At 38.3% G+C, this 20,834-nt stretch overlaps 1 protein-coding gene across 3 annotated transcripts in view; it reads right to left on the bottom strand.

Annotated features, from left to right (window-relative positions):
- Positions 1–20,834, bottom strand: part of Rasa2 (RAS p21 protein activator 2) — a 93,126-nt gene that overhangs the window by 45,318 nt on the left and 26,974 nt on the right. For all 3 annotated transcript variants that reach the window (XM_051140654.1, XM_051140655.1, XM_051140656.1), the window contains exons 4-7: positions 20,476–20,570; positions 7,356–7,432; positions 2,751–2,834; positions 474–546 (exon numbers count right to left, since the gene is read on the bottom strand). In XM_051140654.1, the coding sequence (XP_050996611.1) occupies positions 474–546; positions 2,751–2,834; positions 7,356–7,432; positions 20,476–20,570 (329 nt within the window). The remainder of the gene's footprint in view (positions 1–473; positions 547–2,750; positions 2,835–7,355; positions 7,433–20,475; positions 20,571–20,834) is intronic.

Consider the following 20,834-nt stretch of genomic DNA (forward strand, 5'->3'; position numbering starts at 1 on the left):
AATGATAAAAAGGTCTAGTCATGAAGTGCTTCAAGTTCTCAAAGGAGTCTCCGATTTGACTAATTTGCTACTGTGTTCCCTTATAAAACTGTCCTTTGACAGGGTATGAAAATGCAGGCTTTGTTTAGCTGATCATTAAAGTTAACTGGGAAAAGATTCCAGATCTTCTGAGTGGTGATACTTATTTTTCTAAGGTTTTCAAAAAATGTGCTCAGAAGAGTCACTACGTGTTAGGTGGAATGGAGTGTGAGGAGGGTCTGAGGGGAGCTGTGACAATGAGGAAACTACAGGGTGGGTATGGCTTTAGCTTCCAAACCAACCAGAGCTGCATGTGTTACATCACAGTTCTATTGCTTTCCGGAAACTATCAACTGCATTAATCAGTACAATAATTACTATGGCTGTGGTTTACACAATTAAATAAACTAGAATTAGATATTAAATATTAACATTTATATAAAATAAGAAATTACCTCGAAATAAAAGATTTCATTAAACTGTGGATTGCTCGTTTTCTTCTTTACTTTAGTCTTCTTTTGGTCATTCCTGTTCCAATGTGGTAGAGTTTTACCTTGTAGAACTTAATAGCACACAATTATAAAACAAGCTATTTCCAACCAGAATGCCTGACCTCAGTCTAGATGTTAGGATGACTGAGAAAGGACAATAATTAATATACTATGCAAGAGAAAAAAGCTAGAGTGTCCTCACAAACTTAAATGGATGAATATCCATACACAGGATAGAAGTTTTACGTAGACTGGGTTACTGTCTCCATGGCTGCGAGAAGCTGATTACTAAGTTCTCTTTGAAAGTTTTAAACATATCCTATTACATAAGCAGTGAAAGTGGTGAGAAGAAAGGCAGTGAGATTTAAAGTGCCTTTAAGGATGTTGGACATACCTGAAAAACATGAAAAGTGACTCTTAACCCAGTGTACTTGTTGGGGTTGCAGCAAGACAGCGACTTATGCAAACAGCAAGAAATCTCTTAATTTTCAAGTGATTGTATAAATTCAGAGGCAGTTATAAAGAAACGTACAGTCTTTATACAGTCTTGTGTCTTTAGCTAGACTCAACCAATGTGAATGTCTTGTGCAACTACAGTAATAGCAAAATCAACTGTGATTTAAAAAAAAAAAAAAAAGAAAAAAAGGCTCAGTGGTTAAGAGCACTGGCTGCTCTTCCAAAGCATCCGGTTCAATTCCCAGCACCCACATGGCAGCTCACAACTGTCTGTAACTCCAGTTCCAGGTGATATGACATCCTCACACAGACATGCACGCAGACACAACACCAATATACATAAAATAAACATAAATAAATCATTAAAAGTAGTTTCTGTGGCATGTTACTTTAATCATTAAACAGAGTTGAGGATGTATCTCATTGGCAGAGTAACTGCTTAGCATCAATAGTCTGGGTTCAAATACAGAACTACAAAAAGTTTACACAAAACGAGCAGCTCCTCTAGGCTGACTTGTTTCCCTTCCATTTCTCTGTGTGACAGGGGCTTAACTAAGTAGTTCAGGCTGGACAGAATTTGTGATCCTTTGCCGCCACCTCTCAGGTACAGGGATTATCATTATGCTTCCAATATCTAGCAAGGTTGAACATTTTTAACATTTAAACCCTCTAACAGCACTAAATGCTATATAAATTTCTGCTTTTAAATTTAAAACCAATGTGCAATAATAATACACACCAGCACTTCAGCTCCCATAGTATCAGGTACTTTAATACACACTCATGCAGACACACCATGAACACGTACGCATGCACACACACACACAAACATACTTTTTAAGACTTTGTGACTACAAAAAAAAGTATAGCGCTTTAGGTGATAAGGGGGAGTGAGTGAGTGAGGGGGAGTGAGTGAGTGAGGGTGAGTGAGTGAGTGAGTGAGTGTGTGTGTGTGTAAAAACCTCGTGCTTTTGTTTCGTGACTCAAACAGCTTCAGGTTGCAGACAAACTTGAGACTAGTCAGCCTTGTAAAGCAACCACAATGAAGTTATCTAATACAGACACTACAAACTGCTATCAGTTTTTCAAAAATTATAGACCATTTATATCAACTTTACGCCACACTTCACCATACTTTGGGACTTCAGTAATTCTTTCAGAGCTTGAAAATCTCCCCATAAAGCGCTGATATCATGAATAGAAAGGGCAGTTTTCAGTTCTGAGAAGCTTTCCAGATACTGTTTCCATACTAGTATGGAAACTGCTTTGTTATTTTGAGTTGTCATTCACTAAAATGTGATTTTTATTTGTATAAAAATTGATGGTATTTGAAAATAAGAATGTTAGTGAATAAAGGCAAACAGGTGTATATGATTTGGTGTTTTTGTTCTACAGCCTGGATAGCCTGTAACTTGTCGTGTAGTTCGGGGTGGCCTTAGATTCATAGAGATTCACTTGCCTCTGCCTCTGAAGTGCTTTGATTAAAGGCATGCATCCTCTACACCTGCCCCAAGAATATATTTTAAAAGCACATTTTACAATAGTTTAAGAATGAGGTTTTCCCTGCAGCCTAATAAATACATAACAGATTTTAAATGACACCCAATATCTTTCTGTGAAAACAGAACTCAGTAGTTTACCAAGTGTACTCTACAACTTAGTAAAAATTTGTTTAAAGCATTATTTTATGTCATAGTTACTCAGCATTATATAAGAACTTTGCATTCCCAATTGTTAAACCCAACCTTAAACTTGAAAACCCAGTAACAATTCAATAAACATTACCTAGAAGGGCCCATCAGGGAAACTGTTGCATAAGGATCACAGCTTTGTCCATTTATAAGAGGCAACCCATGGCATGCCTTGATGCTAAGGTAGAATAAAAGACATTTTTAAAATATTAGTCAAGTTAACAACTTACACCCTGACTTTTGCCTTCTTGTGGACTGGGGACAGACCCTGCCGGCTTCATATACATAGGGCAAGTGCTGTGCAACTGAGCTGCACCCCCAACCCTAAGACATTATCTCTAAATAGAAATCAACATAGTCAAAGACCTTAACATCGTTTAACACGTTGGTAATTCTAATACATCAACTATTCCAAAGGATGCATTTGCTTATATTTACAGGATTATTTCCCAAAGAGAACTAAACAGGAATGACATAATCGGCACTCAGACTACCAAACACAGTTCTTTCTGGTAAATGCGCAAGGTACATTTTGTGGTTTGATAATACATCAAAACTGCTGTGGCTTCTAAAAAAAAAGAAGAAAGTGGTATAGCCTTACATGAGAAACTACAAACCAGGACAGCTCCATGGCACCACATCCTCTGCTAAAGCATGAATGACACACAAGGAAATGGTTGTGGTTTTACTTCAATCTGATTCATAAATGTAGGGCAAACCTCACATAACTGTGTAGTCTTTCATGCTGGTTCTCAACAACAGTTCCTGTATCATTCTGTAGAAAATATTCTACACTACAAAAATCAAGGCCATGCAATCTACTTTATGGATTTTAGTTGTATTTATAGAAGGCACATAACACAATCTAATGATCTGATTGTCAAAGTGTCTCAGGAATTACTACTAAGTTAGTTGTTTTAATGACTAAGAATTCATTTCCTGCTCCCTCACGAAGCTCATGAATGCTGCTAAGTATTTTTTGTTTTATTTTGTTTTTGTTTTTGTTTCTTTTCTAAAGACTAAAGGCTACTGAGCAACATCCTCTATTTCTCTCGAAAACTCACTCATGGGTGAATGCAAACAGTGTACAAGAGAAAATTGAAAGTAAGACTCATTTCTACTAAACTGAGCATCAACAATTCAAAAATTTCTGAAAATAACCTAAAAATTACAGTCCAAGGAAATATTTTAGGGTTTATGTTTGCCCACTAATGAGGTATTATTCATCAACTACCAGTTTTCTTTCTGTGGCTTGCGGGCCTCTTGCTAGCTCTATGACATATGCTGCTCTTCTCTGTCTGACAAAGCTTAAAAGCAAATTATAAACAGAACAAACTGTTTCTAAGCAACTTAACCGATACCTATAGAACAACTCAAGTGCACTACAAGAATATACAGTTGTAGTGAGAATTTTAGAATTTTGGTTTTCTTTAAAAACACAGAAATAGTATGGCATGTTTTTAGTTTAATCCCAGGTGTGAGGATCTGGGGCTGCTGCACAGCAGCTGACTATGATTTGCCTCATGCTCTGGTGGGGGTGTGATTTTGCCAGCTGCAGACAGTTTCTGCAATTGTGTGACATTTGGGCTTCTGGGGCCTTTACAGAGGGTATATAGATGCTAGGGCCCTGAGAGGCAGTGTAGGTTATCAGTTGGTTGAGGTTTGTTAAGTAGCAGGGTGCAAAGAGGAAACAAGAAGATATTAGGTGCCCTGGCAGTGAAGATCAAACTTGCCCAAGCAGCTCAATGCCCCTCACCACCAGGAAGTAGTCTAATGGTGACACTGCCCCCTTCCTAAACCCTAATTTTATTCATGTATCTCTTTCCTTTCTTCTCTATCCTTTTTTTTTTTTTTTCCCTCTCTCTCTCATAGCTAGTGTTAGGGGTTGAAAGGAAAGAAGAAAAGGAGTGGACAAAGAACCCATGAACTAGCTAAAATCAGCTACACAAGGTACTTAGTGACTTCAATGTCCCATGTAAACAATCAATAAATATGGCCTATTGTGAAAAGAAAACCAACAAAAACAGAAGCAGAAATGACAGAAAATATAATTGCAGGCAATGACATTTAAATATTTTACTTCACATAGTGGAAAGATAGAGAAAACCTTAAAAAACAAAGGTCTAGAGATGGGAAAATGTAAGGACTAACATAAAAACACAAGTAAACTCAAACATTTGCTGAGGCTGTGGAAAAGAGCTGAACAAAAAATAAAACATGTAAAAGTTTAGATGTGTAAAAGTTGCAATGATATATGACAGTGCAGTGGATGTGTGAAACCAGGACTGAAAGCAAATAGCTTGAATATACAGAGTACAGACAATTTAAAAATTTTGTTTTAATGTAATTGCAGATCTTGAAATAGTTGCAAAAATAACATACAGAGTTTCTGTAAAACCAATATCAAATGTTAACATTCTGCATTAATCTATAGATGTCACTCAAATTTTGCCAAGATCCAGGTTGCAGTATAGGGTCTTATACCACATTCAGTTGCCATGTCTTCTTAGTCTATGTCATACTGGAATACTTGCTTTCATATTCCCTAGTCTGAGTTTGTCTGGTATTTGCTCCTGACGAGACTGAATTAGGTGTCTTGATGTCCTTTTCAGTACATGGTATCAAGAGGTACTACATGTCTCATTACTGTGAAGTGTACCTCCTCTTTGCACTAGTTTTGTAAATCTATAATCTCAAGTTAAAAAAAAAAATTAAATGTCCGAAGTTGAAATCTAGCCCTCAAACTTAAGAGTTGAAGTTGGGCTTATTTAACCAGCACGCACATTGGTTGAGTAATCTGTCAAGTTATGGCAAAAAAGAATTCGCTGGGGTTTGGCTCAGTGGTAGAACTTAACTGTGTATGCCTCACATCGGGGACCAGAACACTAGAAAGAACAATCACTACTACAGCAGGCAACAATGAGAGTGAATATCAAAAGGCATATACTAAGTAAACAAAGCCAGACACAAAAGACTATATATATCATCATGAGTCTATCCAAATGACAATTTAGAAAAAGCAAAAAAACAGCAGACATAGAAATCAAATTATGGTTGCCTAGAGCTGGGTGTGAGGAAGGCGGCTTGAACCACATCTATGAATAATGTCTTCTGATATAGTTTCTTCTTTTGAAAACATGCTAATATTTTACACTCTCAAAAATGAAACCAGGGAGCCAGAGAGATGCTCAGCAGCTAAGAGCCCTTGATGCTCTTCCAGAGGACCCCAGTTGGGTTCTAAGTACACATATCAGGTGGCTCCCAACAGCCTGTGGCTCCAACTTCAGAGGATTCAACACCTCTGGTCTCTGCAAGCACTTAAGACATGCATGGCATGCACCCACACAAACAAAACACACAATAATAAAAACTAAATCTTTAAAAAAAAAAAGACCTAAACAAACAAGGACTAAACTAAGAAACCTAAACTAGTATGTAAATAAAATAAACTAATCCAACTAATAGTCCTTCAAATGCCTATACTCAAGCAGGAAGGAAGTAACAGTAGTGCCTCATCCAAAGAATTCCACTATAGGCACTCAGTCTGGGGTACAGTCTGCACACAAATCCTGGAATTTTTTTTCTTGTCTTATCGAGATAGGGTCTCTGTGTAGCCCTGGCTGTCCTAGAACTCTCTACATAGACATGGATGTTTCAGATTTCTCTATGTAGAGATGGTTTTGCCTCAAATTCATGGAGATCCACATACTCTGCTTTGAGTACTGGGATTAAAGGCACGTACCACAACACCTGGCTTTTGACTATTTTAACAGGTATACTTAAGTTGAAAATACATAAGATTAAAAACTATAAGCAAGTAACAACAAAACGTTACTTTATTATATCTATTAAGTTACCAATATTATAAAACTCTTAGAAATATGCCTTAATAAGCATACTGTTTTGGCAATTCATTCATACACAGCAATCACTTAGACTCTTTTTATTACTTACACATAGTCGAGATAGAGGATAAAAAGCAGAAAAATTGAATGCCTCAGATTATATATATATTGTCAGTATATATAATACAGAAAGGCAATGTTTCAAAGAATTGGGGTTTTCCTTATTAGGAGAGTGAATTACAGTCTGGAGTAGTAATAGGAAAGTAACATTTCTCTATTTCCTTGCCCTGAGTATGTGGGCATGGACATTCAGATACCAACTGAGGCAAAGGCACAGAAGGTTCCAGAATGAAGGATCCTTGGTAGCTTTTGGAGGGAAGAAGTAGAAGACTAGGCTAGAATAGAGACTTCCGAGCACAGACTACTAAGAACTAGGATGATAAAGAACAGCAAACCCGCAGGAAAAGTGCTGGCAATCTTAGGGCATCCATTCAGTTTGAGTGCCATGCCATGTGGTCTCCTCCCAGACTGAATGCTCCAAGAAGGCATTCTCTGGAAACACTTTCCAAGGCTCCACTGCCAGGAAGTCAGGGGCTCTTACCTACAGCCCTGCCATACCTTAGTATTTATACACACATGTCATTTAACCCACGGTCAATAAAAATTAGTTCAATAATTAACGACTCTCCATAACCTGAGTGGACTAGATGGGACTATCAGCTTGGTAAAGAAATAATATATGAGAGTTTCATTTTGCAATTTCTGAAATGTTTAAAATAAGGAATTAGTCTAAGAACATAAAGCAGGGAATTATTTCCAGGCGACTTTGGCAAGAAATAAAAAGATAGCCTTACTGTACAGCAAGCTGCTGGCACACAGTTCCATTCTCTGTTATCAATTCATTCAGTTTTAATTCAAGGTGAACTTTTCCCTACGACAAAAGAAAAATTCAAATTCAACAGTCTATTTTATTTGGCTAACAAAATATTGCAATGTATTTTTGTCCAAATGGCACACATATTGAATTAGTCACTACTACTATCACATGGCTCTGCATACGCTTAGTTGTTAAATGGCTAATAGTCAGCAATGTATAGATCAAAGTCTGAAAGAAAACAGTTGAATATTTGTATCAACTATGACATGCAAAAATTCAAGCTCTTTATGTCCTCTTTAATAAATGTTTATGTACCTCAATGACCACAGTCTTTCCTTTAAAAAAAAAAAAGGTGGCACTTATGTTTTTGGAAAAATAAAAAGAAATTAATCTCTAAACCTATAAAATTAAAGACAGTAAGAATAAATTTTTTTTACAACTTATTTCTATCAACTACTAAAGACTGATTTAATATCTTCTATGTTTTAGGAAGCACTATGAGAACAAACAGATGTGTAAGACAACAGTTACCACTTAGTAGAAGCTCACAACCTAGCCAAGGATACAATAAAACATATGGCGAAAAGCATGATAGAAAGATTGGAATAAAACAGTTCTCTCTGGCACACAGCTGTTAAGAGATGGATTTAAAGCACAGTTTAATAAGTTTTAAGGAATTCAAGTGGTCAGCGTCCTTAAGAAAGTGCTTAGGAACAATGTAATCTAGAACTTAATTATCTCGTCCCTTTTCTGGCAACGAGCAACTCTAAGATGGTTAACAATTAGTGCTGCATTACCTGCATCCAGCTGACGAGATGAATTCCCATAGTCTGAGTGGAGACCCTGAGGTGTAATGTCTAGGGCAGGTGAACTGAGTGATCTGAGAGGTCGGGAAACTGATTCTCTAGTTAACAGCTTCTCTTCAGAGCTCTTGTAGACATTCGTTCAGAGAATCCAACCTGAACCAGCTTTACTACTCTATGGGGACTTGTCTTACAAGAATCAATCTTAGGACCATTAGTTCAGGTTAGATGACTACTATGTGATGAACAATGACAGTTATGAGTCATAACACAAAGTTTTACATGAGAGAGTTAAGCTCTAAGGCAATAAAAGGCATCAGTGAGTAAAACTGGTAGTTATGTAGAGTTGAAACTAAATTGAGAAACAGTCCAGGAAAAGTCTAGGTATAAATACTGATAAAATTATACATGTTTTTCAAACTATGTCTTTCACTGTTCCTGCATTTAGCATCCACAACTTTTGCTTTTCATGATTGGCCTTGAAGGTCTAAACTATGTACTCATTTCTAGTATTCCTCACCTGGAACTTTTCCGGTCAAGCCAGCATATGTGTGGTACTTAGCTAGAAAGGCAGTTTGCACAACTGAGCAATTTCTGCATGTTAAAGCAGTTTCACTATTTTAACACACACACATTTTTATAGCACTTCCAAAAGCAATAAAAACCAATAAAAGAGAAAAAAGTATTCATAATTAAAACCACAGCACATAGTCCTAGAGATAAAAAGATATCTAATGAAATTCTACCAGGAATTATTATCATTGACTCAAAGTCATCTTAGCGTGTTAGTTACTCCTACTAAATGGCCAAGAGAGCATTCCTTTCGTATTAGTAACACAATTTGCACATTAATCTGGTCAAAAAAATACTGAAGACAGAACAAGCAGACACGTATTACTAGGGAGGAACACTAGAATTAAAGGACATTTTGGTATAAATTAAGGACATTATAATTTATAAGTAATAAACCTACCTAATTGTCTACTGAAATGATCTATTAAGGACATTATAATTTATAAGTAATAAACCTACCTAATAATTGTCTACTGAAATGATCTATTTATTATTACTAAATGTGTGGCCGCAGGCATGCCATGGTGCTGTGTGGGGGTCAGAAGGCAACCACACGCAGTCTGTGGTCTCCGTCACCTTTACATGGGTTCTGGAGATAAAACTCAAGTTGTAAGATTTGTATCATAAAATGTTTTACCCACCGAAAGCATCCTGCCAGCCCTCATTGTCTACTTTCATTAAAAGATGATAGTTGGCTTTAAAAAAAAAATTACAAAGATGTGGTGTAAAATGTTAACTTGAATATATAAATATATGTGCAAATTACTACACCAGTATCCACCCAAATACTGAGTATTTACCTTTGGTTGGTAGGATACCAACCTAGACTTTGAAATTTTCTACTGTTTGAAATGTTTCTACTACTGTTTTGCTTTAGTAAAGAAAGTGAATGTAAATTTTAAATTACACAAAGCTGTTTTTCCAGTGTTAAAAAGGCAAATCTGCACTGAATGTAGTGGCATACACTTGTAATCTTGGCACCCTGGAGGCCAAGGCAGAAAGGTCCAAGTCTGAAATCCACCTACACTATATAATTAATCATTGTCTCAAAAATAAAGAAAAAAAGAAAGAAAGAAAAGGCAAACCTGTGATCATTTTAGAAAAATGAAGTCTTCCCTGATTATTTCCAAATAAAAGTCAGGGGAGGGGTAATCAAAAGATAAATTGCTTTTAATTTTCTAAAACTGATGAAAGACTAAGTCACAGATTCAAAAACTTCAAAACCACGTAAGTCGGATAAATAAAAAGAGAAGCATATAAAGGCACTAGTAAGACAGGTGAAAAGATAAAAAGAAACCTTAAAGCAGCTACAACACACACACACACACACACACACACACACACACACACACACACACACACACATTCTGGTATCAAAAGAATGCATGGAAATTTGTGCACAGTTTGGAAAAACAGATACTCAGGCAAAACACAATGCATAAAGATAAAATCTCACATTTATATAGTCTTTAAATCATAAGACATTTAAATATTAATAATTTCCTCATTTAAAAAACTCAGTATGTTTAAGGGCTGATGAGACTGCTCTGTGGTTAAGAACTCATATTAATGGGTTTTTTTTTTTTTTTAACAAAAAAGATTTTCTTCTCTTTAAACAATTTAATAACGAGATAAAGAACAGGGCATGATGCCACATATAATTAGTCCCAGCACTAGAAACAAGCAGATCTCTGAGTTTGACGCCAGCCTGGTCCACACAGTTGAGTTCCAGACCGGTCAGGACTACATAGTGCGGCCTTAGTTCAAAAAATAAAATTAAGGCCCCTGGCAATGGGCAAAGAGACATCTTGTTGGCGTTATCATCAGTGGGGGCCAGAGCAGATGGTAGTCATTTGTTCATCGTAGCTTGATGTCTAGCATGGTGGTCAAATCTGTCTTATGCCTAGGACTCATAAAAACCAAACTCAAATCCAGGCAGCGCAGTGCAGGATTTGGAAGACAGACAGACCTGTGGACCACCATGCCACCCACTTGCCACCATCCCACACAGCAAGAATGGAGGATATCATCCAGCAGCTCCCAAGCCATGTGGCCAGCCTGCAGTGGGGGTCACCCCAATGTGCGAGTGTGTGATGATCAGATGGGAGAGAAGGAGAAGTGGAGCAGTTTAAGCATCATGAATAGATGAGACTGGAGACTCTGGGGTGGAGGGGAGTAGCCTGTTGTGAGTGTTTAGTCCCTGGTGAGTCCAAGTCCAAGCTGCTGCCTAGGGCCATGTCAAGTCTGTAGTTATGCAGCATCAGGGGTTGGGGTAGATGTCCACAGCACATAATACCACTAGAGAACATAGAGGCATCCCTGGCAGCCACTGGGGACCACAGAGATATCCAGGGGCTGTGCATAATTGGCCCGCTCTTCTCTGGATGCAGAGTTCTGGAGAAGTGGCCCCATCTCTCACCAGTGGCAGCACTTGGGAGAGTGAGCCCTGCACCTCACCTAGGCAGCACAGTGGAACTGGCCCTGGTGATGGGGGTGGGGGTGAGCCAGCCCTGAGGGCTTGAGTGTGGGAGAGCTGACCCTACCACTTATCTGTTGTGAGGTAGTGTGGGTGCAGGAGTGATGCCCTACCCTCCTGCCTTTTACCACCTGCATAGTTGGGAGAGCTAGCCCTGAGGTCATGAGGGCGGGAGAGCTGGCACTGCCCCTTGCCAGCTGTGGCAATCGGGAGAGTGGGCCCTGCCCCTTACCTGGGCAACATGGTGTAGCTGATGGCAAAGGCACTGGTGAGCCAGCCTGAAAATGTGAGAGTGAAAGAGCTGGCACAGTCCCTCAGAGGCTGCAGCACTTGGGCCCTGCATCTTGACTGGGCAGCACAGTGGAGCTGGCTCTGTAGGCATGAGTGTGGATAAGCCACCCCCAAGGGCATGACAAGAGTAGAGATGACCCTGTCTCCTGCCAATGGTGGCATTTGATGGCCTAGCTAGAGCAGTGCTGGGGAGCTCACCCTGGTGTTGCAGATAAGGGAAACCTGGCATGCTAGTACCCAGGCCCAGATCTAAGACTCTTAATTGGGCCACCCCCAAATCTATATAATCTGAAAATGGTTGGGACTTGTGAAAAGGCCAGTCCTGCTGACCCAAAGCTACAGGATCTCCATGACACCAGGCAACAACAGGATAACTGCGAGGAGTCCTGATGAGGAGCCATGATGTACATGGGATATATGATATAACACTTACGAAGAATCAATAAAAAAAGTTAAAAAACAGGGCTGGAGAGATGGCTCAGGGGCTAAGAGCACTGACTGCTCTTTCAGAGGTCCTGAGTTCAATTCCCAGCAACCACATGGTGGCTCACAGCCATCTGTAATGTGATATGAGGCCTCTTCTGGCTGCAGGTGTACATACAGGCAGAGCACTGTATACATAATAAATAAATGAATCTTTTTTAAAAAGTTTAAAAAAATTAAAAAGATAGAATGGCTTATTTCTGCTATTTTCAATATACAAATTTATAAATGGAATGAAGTTTAAGATCAACTATAAAAATAAATTATGCTTTTGTATTAATGATGCCTTTACATGGCTGTTGGAAACAATAAAACAAAGACCGTTAACAAAAGGTGTGCACCAATCAATAACTTATGGTGTGATCCAGATTATCCTGTTGGTTAGGGTTTACTAAGTAACTGCATCAGGAAAACATAACTAACATTACATCTGGCATAACATCTGGGTTTGCTGTCTGTACAAGTTGTGTGAAACACCACCCATAATTAAGTCTTATGTAAAGTATGCTCTTTATCACAGTACCCAGGAAAGAAAGAATGAAACAATGCTTTAACCTGTGAATTCCAGTATCTTACAGCTAAGAGGGTGGCTGTACTGACATTACTTGTATAGAAGAAAATACAGGAAAAGGACACCAAGTGTAGCCGAGTGACAACCAGCACCATAACCAGGACTGGTACCTAAGGAAGAGAGTGCTTCATAATCAAAGAGGCGGTCAGCCAGAATCAAGACCTGATAAAAAGTCAAGGAAAGGAAGGACTGGACATGTCTGTTGGTTAGTGGCATGTCATAAGTAGGAAGAGCCACCATTACTGTTCTCCCTTAGCCACCCTGTGGGGATAGAAGGCACATTACAATGGGTTAAGAAGAAAATGGTTCAACTCAGAGGAGAAAATGACCAAAAAACAAAACCAGAAGCAAGAAAAAAGATTTGTGTCTTATTAAATAGGTAGAAATGGGGTTAAAGAAATGGCTGAGTAGTTATAAGCCCTCACTGCTCTTGCAGAAGACCCAGGTCTGAATCTCAGCACCCACATGGTGGACTCACAAGCACTTGCAACTCTGTCCTAGGGGATTGGATGCTCTCTTCTGATTTTTGCGAGCTTTGCACAAGTGTTGCATATAATACACTCAGGCACAGACACATACAGATTAAATAAATAAACATTTTTAAAAATTCTGTCAAGGAGCTGAAGATATGGCTCAGCAATGAAGATCGCTGTTTTTGCAGAGGACCTGGGTTCAAATCCCAGAGCCCATATGGTGTTTCACAAGTTCCAGGGGGTCCAATACCTGGCTTCTGCAAGGGCTAGGTACACATATGGTCCACACATACATGCAGACAAAACATCCATACACATAAAATGATTTTTTAGTTAGAATTCTGTCTAAAAAGTAGAAAATGTACTCATTAAATACTGTTACCATGAACTTCTGAGAAGAAAACAGTAACGTCAATAAGAAAGCAACAAAGTAAAGAGCTAAAATAATATTTCAACTCTCTTGGTATAAATAGCAAGTTCTAGTATGGATATTCTCATTTGAAGACTAAACTACATTTATGCATGTCACTTCCTGTATCTTTACAGGCAAAGACAATCTTTTATACTGAGATGCTCTATTCATAAATGATCCTCCAGCAACAACTATCAGTAATTTGAGTTACAAATACTAATTGGTGGTACTGAAAGAAAATCAAACAACTCCCTGCCCTGAGATAAAGATACCAATCATTTCATCCACTCAATCCCCTAGACAAACAGGCCTAAACCAAACTCTAGACTGTACTACCCTGCAATACTCCCTCCAACCACATCAAATCAGACTTCAGTGGACAGTGACCCAAAGTTAGCCAACTTCTCTCTGCAAATTGTGAGTCAGATCTTGGAGGATTGGGAGGCTATGGGGACACAGGGCTCAGAGATGAATATGGATGGCATTTTTAAAGAGTCATTAAGAGAGTAAACGCGCAGAGAGAAACAAAGGAAGAGATATGTACTCTCATTAGACATACAAAAAGAATGGGTGAGATCTTATCTTTCAGACTCTTTAAATGTGGCAGAGGAGACAGCTCAGTTGGTAAAGTATCTGCCACGCATGCAAGGGGATGAGCTTAATCCTCACCAGCTACCCAGGAAAACGGGTGTGTAGAAAGATGGGTGCCTGATGACATTCTAAGTATTTGCCCTTATAGTCATAGCAAGTGTAGTGCTCATCCTGGACATCAAGGGAACGTCTCTCTGCAATGGAGTACGATGATTAAAGAAACCACAACCAACAAAATGCAAAGTTGTGTGGCCTGGTCCCAACAGATGCACCTACAATGATTCCTACACTAAAGGCTTGGGGATTATTAGGGGGAGGGTAAAAGAGTGTGAGCCAGAGGATCAGGGACTCTGCTATTAAATTGTGTCTCCTAGTAATGTCAGAAGGTACATCCATAAAGTTTCACCAACATTACTCCCTAAACATAAAAGTGGAACAAGGATGACTATAGACATGCTACTGTAAGTTAGGGTAAGGGTAGTCCTGGAGACCACAATCCTTCACAAAGAACTAGAGCCACCTAAGGAATGCTGACAGGGAGAGAGACAGTCTCCCTCAGGGAAGAGCGTACCAATTGGTTATCTGACACCAAGTGGTCAGGCATGAAAATATACATAAAAGCAGCATTATATAAATTGAACAGGTTATAGTTATGCACTTAAGAACATATGTACAGGGCTAAAGAGATGGCTCAGAGGTTAAGGGCACTATCTGTTCTTCCAAAGTTCCTGAGTTCAATTCCCAGCAACCACATGGTGGCTCACAACCATCCATAATGAGATGCCCTCTTCTGGCGTGCAGACAGAACACTGTATACATAATAATACATACATTAAAAAAAAAGAATATATGTATATACATTTAAAAAGAATATATGTATACACACACGTGCATATGCACACACATGCGCAAACGCACGCGCACACGCACACACACACACACACACACACACACACACCCCTACCTATCTACCTACCTACCAACAATTAATGAAAAAAGAAGCCATGAATTTGAAAAAGAGCAATGAGGGATATATGGGAGGGCTTGGAACAAGAAAAGGGGAAATCATATAATTATATTTTAACCTCAAAAAAGAAAGAAAGAATTAAAAAAAAAAGATGGATGTGGTATTGTGCTCTTGTAATCCCAATGCTCGGGAAGCAGAGATAGGCAGATCCCTGGGACTCACTGACTAGCAAGCCTAGCAATTAGTGAAATCCAGGCCCCAATGAAACCCTGTATCAAAAAGCAAGATGAAGTATCTTGAGGAATGATACTCAAGGTTATTGTCTGGCCTCTGAATGCACAAGCTCACATGTACATATGCATCTACACACACAATCCTCCCCCTTCCCTCCCCCAACAAATTTTTTCATGTATATAGTTATTTAAAAGAGAATGAAAAAAGAAAACATTAACTATTCATTGTGCAAAATAAAAGGTACAAAGCCATAAACATGAAAACAAAGAAACTAATGAGTGGACCTTAGCTCCCACCCACCTTTATAATATGCTCTGCGGCCGAGCTGGGGCCTACTGCTAAGGGTGGCAGCTACACACAGTGTTCATTCATCAAATAAAAACTAACATTTTCTGTGGCAGTCAACCATCTTATGAGAATTTAAAGTCATTCCCAAGATCATTTTTAACTTATGTAAACTTTTATCTTGTCTGGGATTGTTAGAACCTAACCTCCAATGCTATTGGAGTAACTATTGGAGCTCACATTCCCAGGGAAGTTCCTGTGATTTGACTTCAAAAAGCTCCCTAGGCACATTCTTTTTTTAATAATGTATTCAGATTACATCCTGATTGTTATCCCCTCACTTGTATCTTCCCCTTCCCGCCTCCGTCCCTCTTTCACCCTATTCCCCTCCCCTAGGCCTGTGACAGAAGGGGACCTCCTCCCCCACCATATGATAGCCTGCTTCCCCTTCCTCTGAGTGCCACCAGGCCTCCCCACCAAGGGGAAGTGGTCAAATAGGGGGCATCAGAGTCAGTCCCCATTCTCCATACAACTGTGGAGAGTGCACTGTCCATTGCTAGATCTGAATAGGGAGTGTAGGTTTACTGCATGCACTGTCCTTGGTTGGTACAGCAGTTTGTGCAGGCCCCCTGGGTCCAGATCCATAAGCCTTGATGGTCTTCCAGAGGAATCTTCATCACTGATCTCAAGCTGTACTACAGAGCAACAGCAATTACAACAGCATGGTACTAGCATAGCAATAGGCCCGTTGATCACTGGAATCTAATCGAAGACCCAGAAATAAGTCCACACACCTATGGACACTTGATTTTGACAAAGAAGCCAAATCTATACAATGGAAAAAGGATAGCATCTTCAACAAATGGTGCCTGTCTAAATGGATATCTACATGTAGGAAAATGCAAGTAGATCCATATTTATCACCATGCACAAAACTCAAGTCCAAGTGGATTAAAGACCTCAACATAAAACCAGATACACCAAATCTTTTAGAAGAAAAAGTAGGGAAGAGCCTTGAACTCACTGGCACAGGAGACAACTTCCTGAACAGAACACCAACTGCCCAGGCTCTAAGGTCAACCATTAATAAATGGAACTTCATGGGGCTGAGAAGCTTCTGTAAGGCAGAGGACACTGTCTAGGAACTTTCCAATGCACCCCCTTGCCCACTAATTTGGGTAGGCTTCTGTTCTTATATTTTGATGCTACCTAAGGGATTCTCCTAATCTGTTGAATTCTTTTTATAACTGACAGTACACAGCACTGAAACACAGTACAGCACTGTGATTAGGAGTCAGACAGATCTCCAACACAATCAGTTTTGGTGACTGGAGAAGTCACTACATCTTTTAATCCTATTAAAATAATCTGTAAAACGAGGTTACTATTACATAGTGCTACTATGGACCTTAAATGAGATAATATATATTAAATACTCACTACTATACTTGGTACATGCTTTCATAATTACTAAAAAATAGTTATTAGATTGAGTTCCAGCTAAATTCAATCTTACTGCTTTCTAAATTGTCATCTACTTTTATTTTTATGCAGGGTACACAAACATTTACAGAGTGGGTCTGTATTAATTGAGGGCTGTTTTCATATCATTTATATCACAAGGTTAATGTGGTATTGTGAAATTGGTTTGTAGCTAAATAATAATATTTCCAATGATAGCATATTATTCTGAAAAGTATTATCCATCCCTCCTACCTCCTAAAGCATTCTTCTTTTAAAACCTATTTTAAATACTGAGTAAATCTTTCTAATTACCACTTAAGATAAAAGTTCTTGAAAGGTTAATGACTAATGGTCATGAAGCAAATAGGACTAAAATTTTAAATGCCAACACTATACAGAAAACTTAAATGCTACTTCAAATATTTTCATAGTGCAGAGGTGACAGTTTTATATATACACTGTCAAATAAAAGTCTGTGCCACAGTATTATTTTCTAATATCATCTCCAAGAATTACATACACAATTCTACATTTTTGAATCAAATCCTTAAATCCTCCAGAAAAATTTATGCTGGTTATTAAGACTGCACTTAATAAATAAGCTATAATGAACCTTCTAATTCCATTTCAGATGAAAATCTCAAAGCCTTTTGTTATCTTTCCTTTTATTCAAATTATTAGAAACATCATATGGGTACAGTGGTGTGTGCCTATAATCCCAATGCTAGGGAGCTTTGTAAGGTAGAAGCCAGCCTCAGTTACATAGTGAGCACCATCTCCAAAACGGTTAACACCATACTAGTTTCTCACGTGGGTTGTAGATGGAAAATGTATTAAATCACATGTTAAAATTAAAAAGTAAATGGGTAATTTGGTAAGGTTATATTAGAAAGCCACCTGTGTTGACTAGTTTTATGTCAACAAGCTAGAGTTACTTGAAAAGAGGAAACTTCAATTAACATCCCCCATAATACCCATCTGTAGAGCATTTTTTAAGTTAGTGACTGGTGCGGGGAGGGCCCAGCCCATTATGGGTGGTGCCATCCTGGGCTGGTGGTGCTGGGTTCTATTAAGAAAAGGAGGCTGAGCAAGCCATGAGGGGCAAGGCAGTAAGCAGCTCTCCTCCACGGCCTTTGAGTCAGCTCCTGCCTCCAGGCTCTCGTCCTGTTTGAATTCCTGTCCTGACTTTTTTCAAAGTGGAAGTGTAAGCTAAATAAACCCTTTTCTCTTTAACCTGCTTTTGGTCATGGTGTTTCATCCCAGCAATAGGAACCTTAACTAGGACACCACCAGACTGGTGATAATAAATTTACATTTGTATAGAAACTAACAGGTTTTGGTTTGTTTGTTTGTTTCAAAGACAAGAGTTTATACAGCCTGGCTGGCCTTAAAATCCTGCCTTCACTTCCTAGGAGCTGGGATTACAAATTTGCACCACAAACTTCAGTTTCTGTGGTACTGGAGATCGCACCCAAGGATTTGCAATCACTAGCCAAACGCTACCAACTGAGCTACAACCCACAGTTTTAAAGTATTCTCAATCCATATGATTCAGGTATGGTGAATTTTATCCGCATTTTACAGAAATGAAGCTCAAAGTCATTAAAGTAACCATATAAGAACACCAAAGATGTCTGACTTCTAACTGCAGCCCACTCTATTTCCTCACAGTGCGCACCTGGGTCACTGACAATGTTCTACTGTTGGGGTCTGAATGACACTTACTGTCAAATGGAAGAAAGAACATTATAAAGTGGTACAGAAGATAAAACAGAAAAAGTTCTTGGCTATACATTGTACTTAAGAAGGGATTTTAATACACAATACTAATATTTTTGGAGAATTTAATCATAGAGATTACATAAGACGTTATGAAGAAATGGAGACACACTATCTATAAAGGATCTGTGGGTATGCTTTCCCCTTGTCTTAAATTCCTGCTTGAGTCCTAAAGTCAAATTATAGCCTCCTCAGGAAGCCAAGAATCCTGCATGCACTTATGCCCTTGCAAATGGGTTCACAATCTACATATTTAATAAATAGGGTTACAAAAAGAAAAGATTTCTTTAGAAATAATTTCTAAGTCATAGAAAAGCTTTTTAGAAACTTCAACTACTTGGCTAAAAATACATTTCTGTTCACATACAGAATCTATACGAGGCCTTTTATTTTGGCAGGCAGAAAAAGAATAGATTAAGAAACATAACGATGCCCTTTCAAATAAGAAGAGATGAACAGAAAGGGGAGGCAGGAGTCAAGGTTGTGCATTGCAGATTCAGGCATGGTTTAACTAAGTAGCATTTTTTCCCAAGTCTAGTTTATTAGAAGTGGAATAAAAACATCCAAATGAGAATGAATAAAATCCGACTTCCAGTATTCCCCTAAGGTTGCGTTAATAGAACACATCTTTTTTTTTTTTTTTTTTAATGTTTACCTCTTAAAAAAAAAACAACATAATTAGGACTCAGAAGTGAAGTAAATGTCCTCTTGCTGAGTATGGCAAGTATAATCCCAGTACTTAGAAGGCAGAAGCAAGATGATAAAAGGTTCTAGGATGGCCTGGGCCACACAAAAAGACCTTGTTTACAACAAACTTTCCAATAAAAGCCTCATAAATAAATAAATAAACAAAACTTCAGGCAAGGCATGGTAGTACACACTTTTAATCTCAGCATTAATCCCAGTACTGGAAGGCAGAGGCAAGCAGACCTCTACAAGTTCTAGGCCCACCTAGGCTACATACTGTTACAGGACAGCCAGGACTAAGAGACCCTCATCTCAAAAACAGAACAAAACAAAACAAACAAAACCAAAAAAAAACCCTAAATTCCTAAACTCATATATATATATATGTATGTGTGTGTGTATGTATATATATATATATATATATACATTATTTTTCTTATAAGTATCAATGTATATCAATTGAACTTATTAATGGATTTCATTATGGCATTTCAATATATTTATATATTGTACTTTGCTCATAGCTACTTTCTTTAAATATGTTTGTTAGACTATTATTTTGTGGTTAACTTCTCTATGGACAAATGTATATACATGTATGTGTATAGGTGTCATGCACATGTATGGAGGTCAGAGGTGAGAGTTGGTTCTCTCCTACATTTACAGGGGTTCTGAGAACCGAACACAGGTCATCAGGCTTGGTAGCAACACCTTTACCCAGTGAGCCATCCCACCGTTCATACTTTAAAAAAAAAAAAAAAAAAAAAAAAAAAAAACAAAAATACATATATATATATATATATATATATATATATATATATATATATATATATCTCCATCCAAATGGAAAAACCTTTTCCTCCCAGCTCTCTATTACTCAAAGGTCAGCAGAGTTCAGTATTAGAATTGAAAATAAGGTATAACAAGTTCTGACAGTATAAACTAGTATAATTGGTTGATTTTCACTTTTTTCTGTAAGGGTACAATCTCTTGTATTATTTACCTTACCTGAACTTCTGAATTTGAGTCAATAGGCTGCAGTGAAAACCAAGTTTCTTTACCACTATGATTACACAAGTCTTCTTTTTTGATGGCTACTTTTCCTACAGAAAATAAATAAAATGATGAGAAAACATATTTTATATACTCTTATAATTCATAAGCCCTGTTATCTATTTTGTGGAAAATACTTTAGAATAATTTGTATCTGTTGGAATAAAAATCCTCCACCACTCAATTTTTTTTTTTTTAAAACAGGATGCTGCTAGGTAGCCCTGGCTGGCCTAGTACTTGCTGTATAGCCCAAGATAGACTTGAACTCATGGCAATCCTCCTGTTTCAGCCTTCTGAGTGCTGAGATTATAGAA

The sequence above is a fragment of the Acomys russatus genome, chromosome 32, assembly GCF_903995435.1.
Source record: "Acomys russatus chromosome 32, mAcoRus1.1, whole genome shotgun sequence".
Classification (NCBI taxonomy): domain Eukaryota; kingdom Metazoa; phylum Chordata; class Mammalia; order Rodentia; family Muridae; genus Acomys; species Acomys russatus.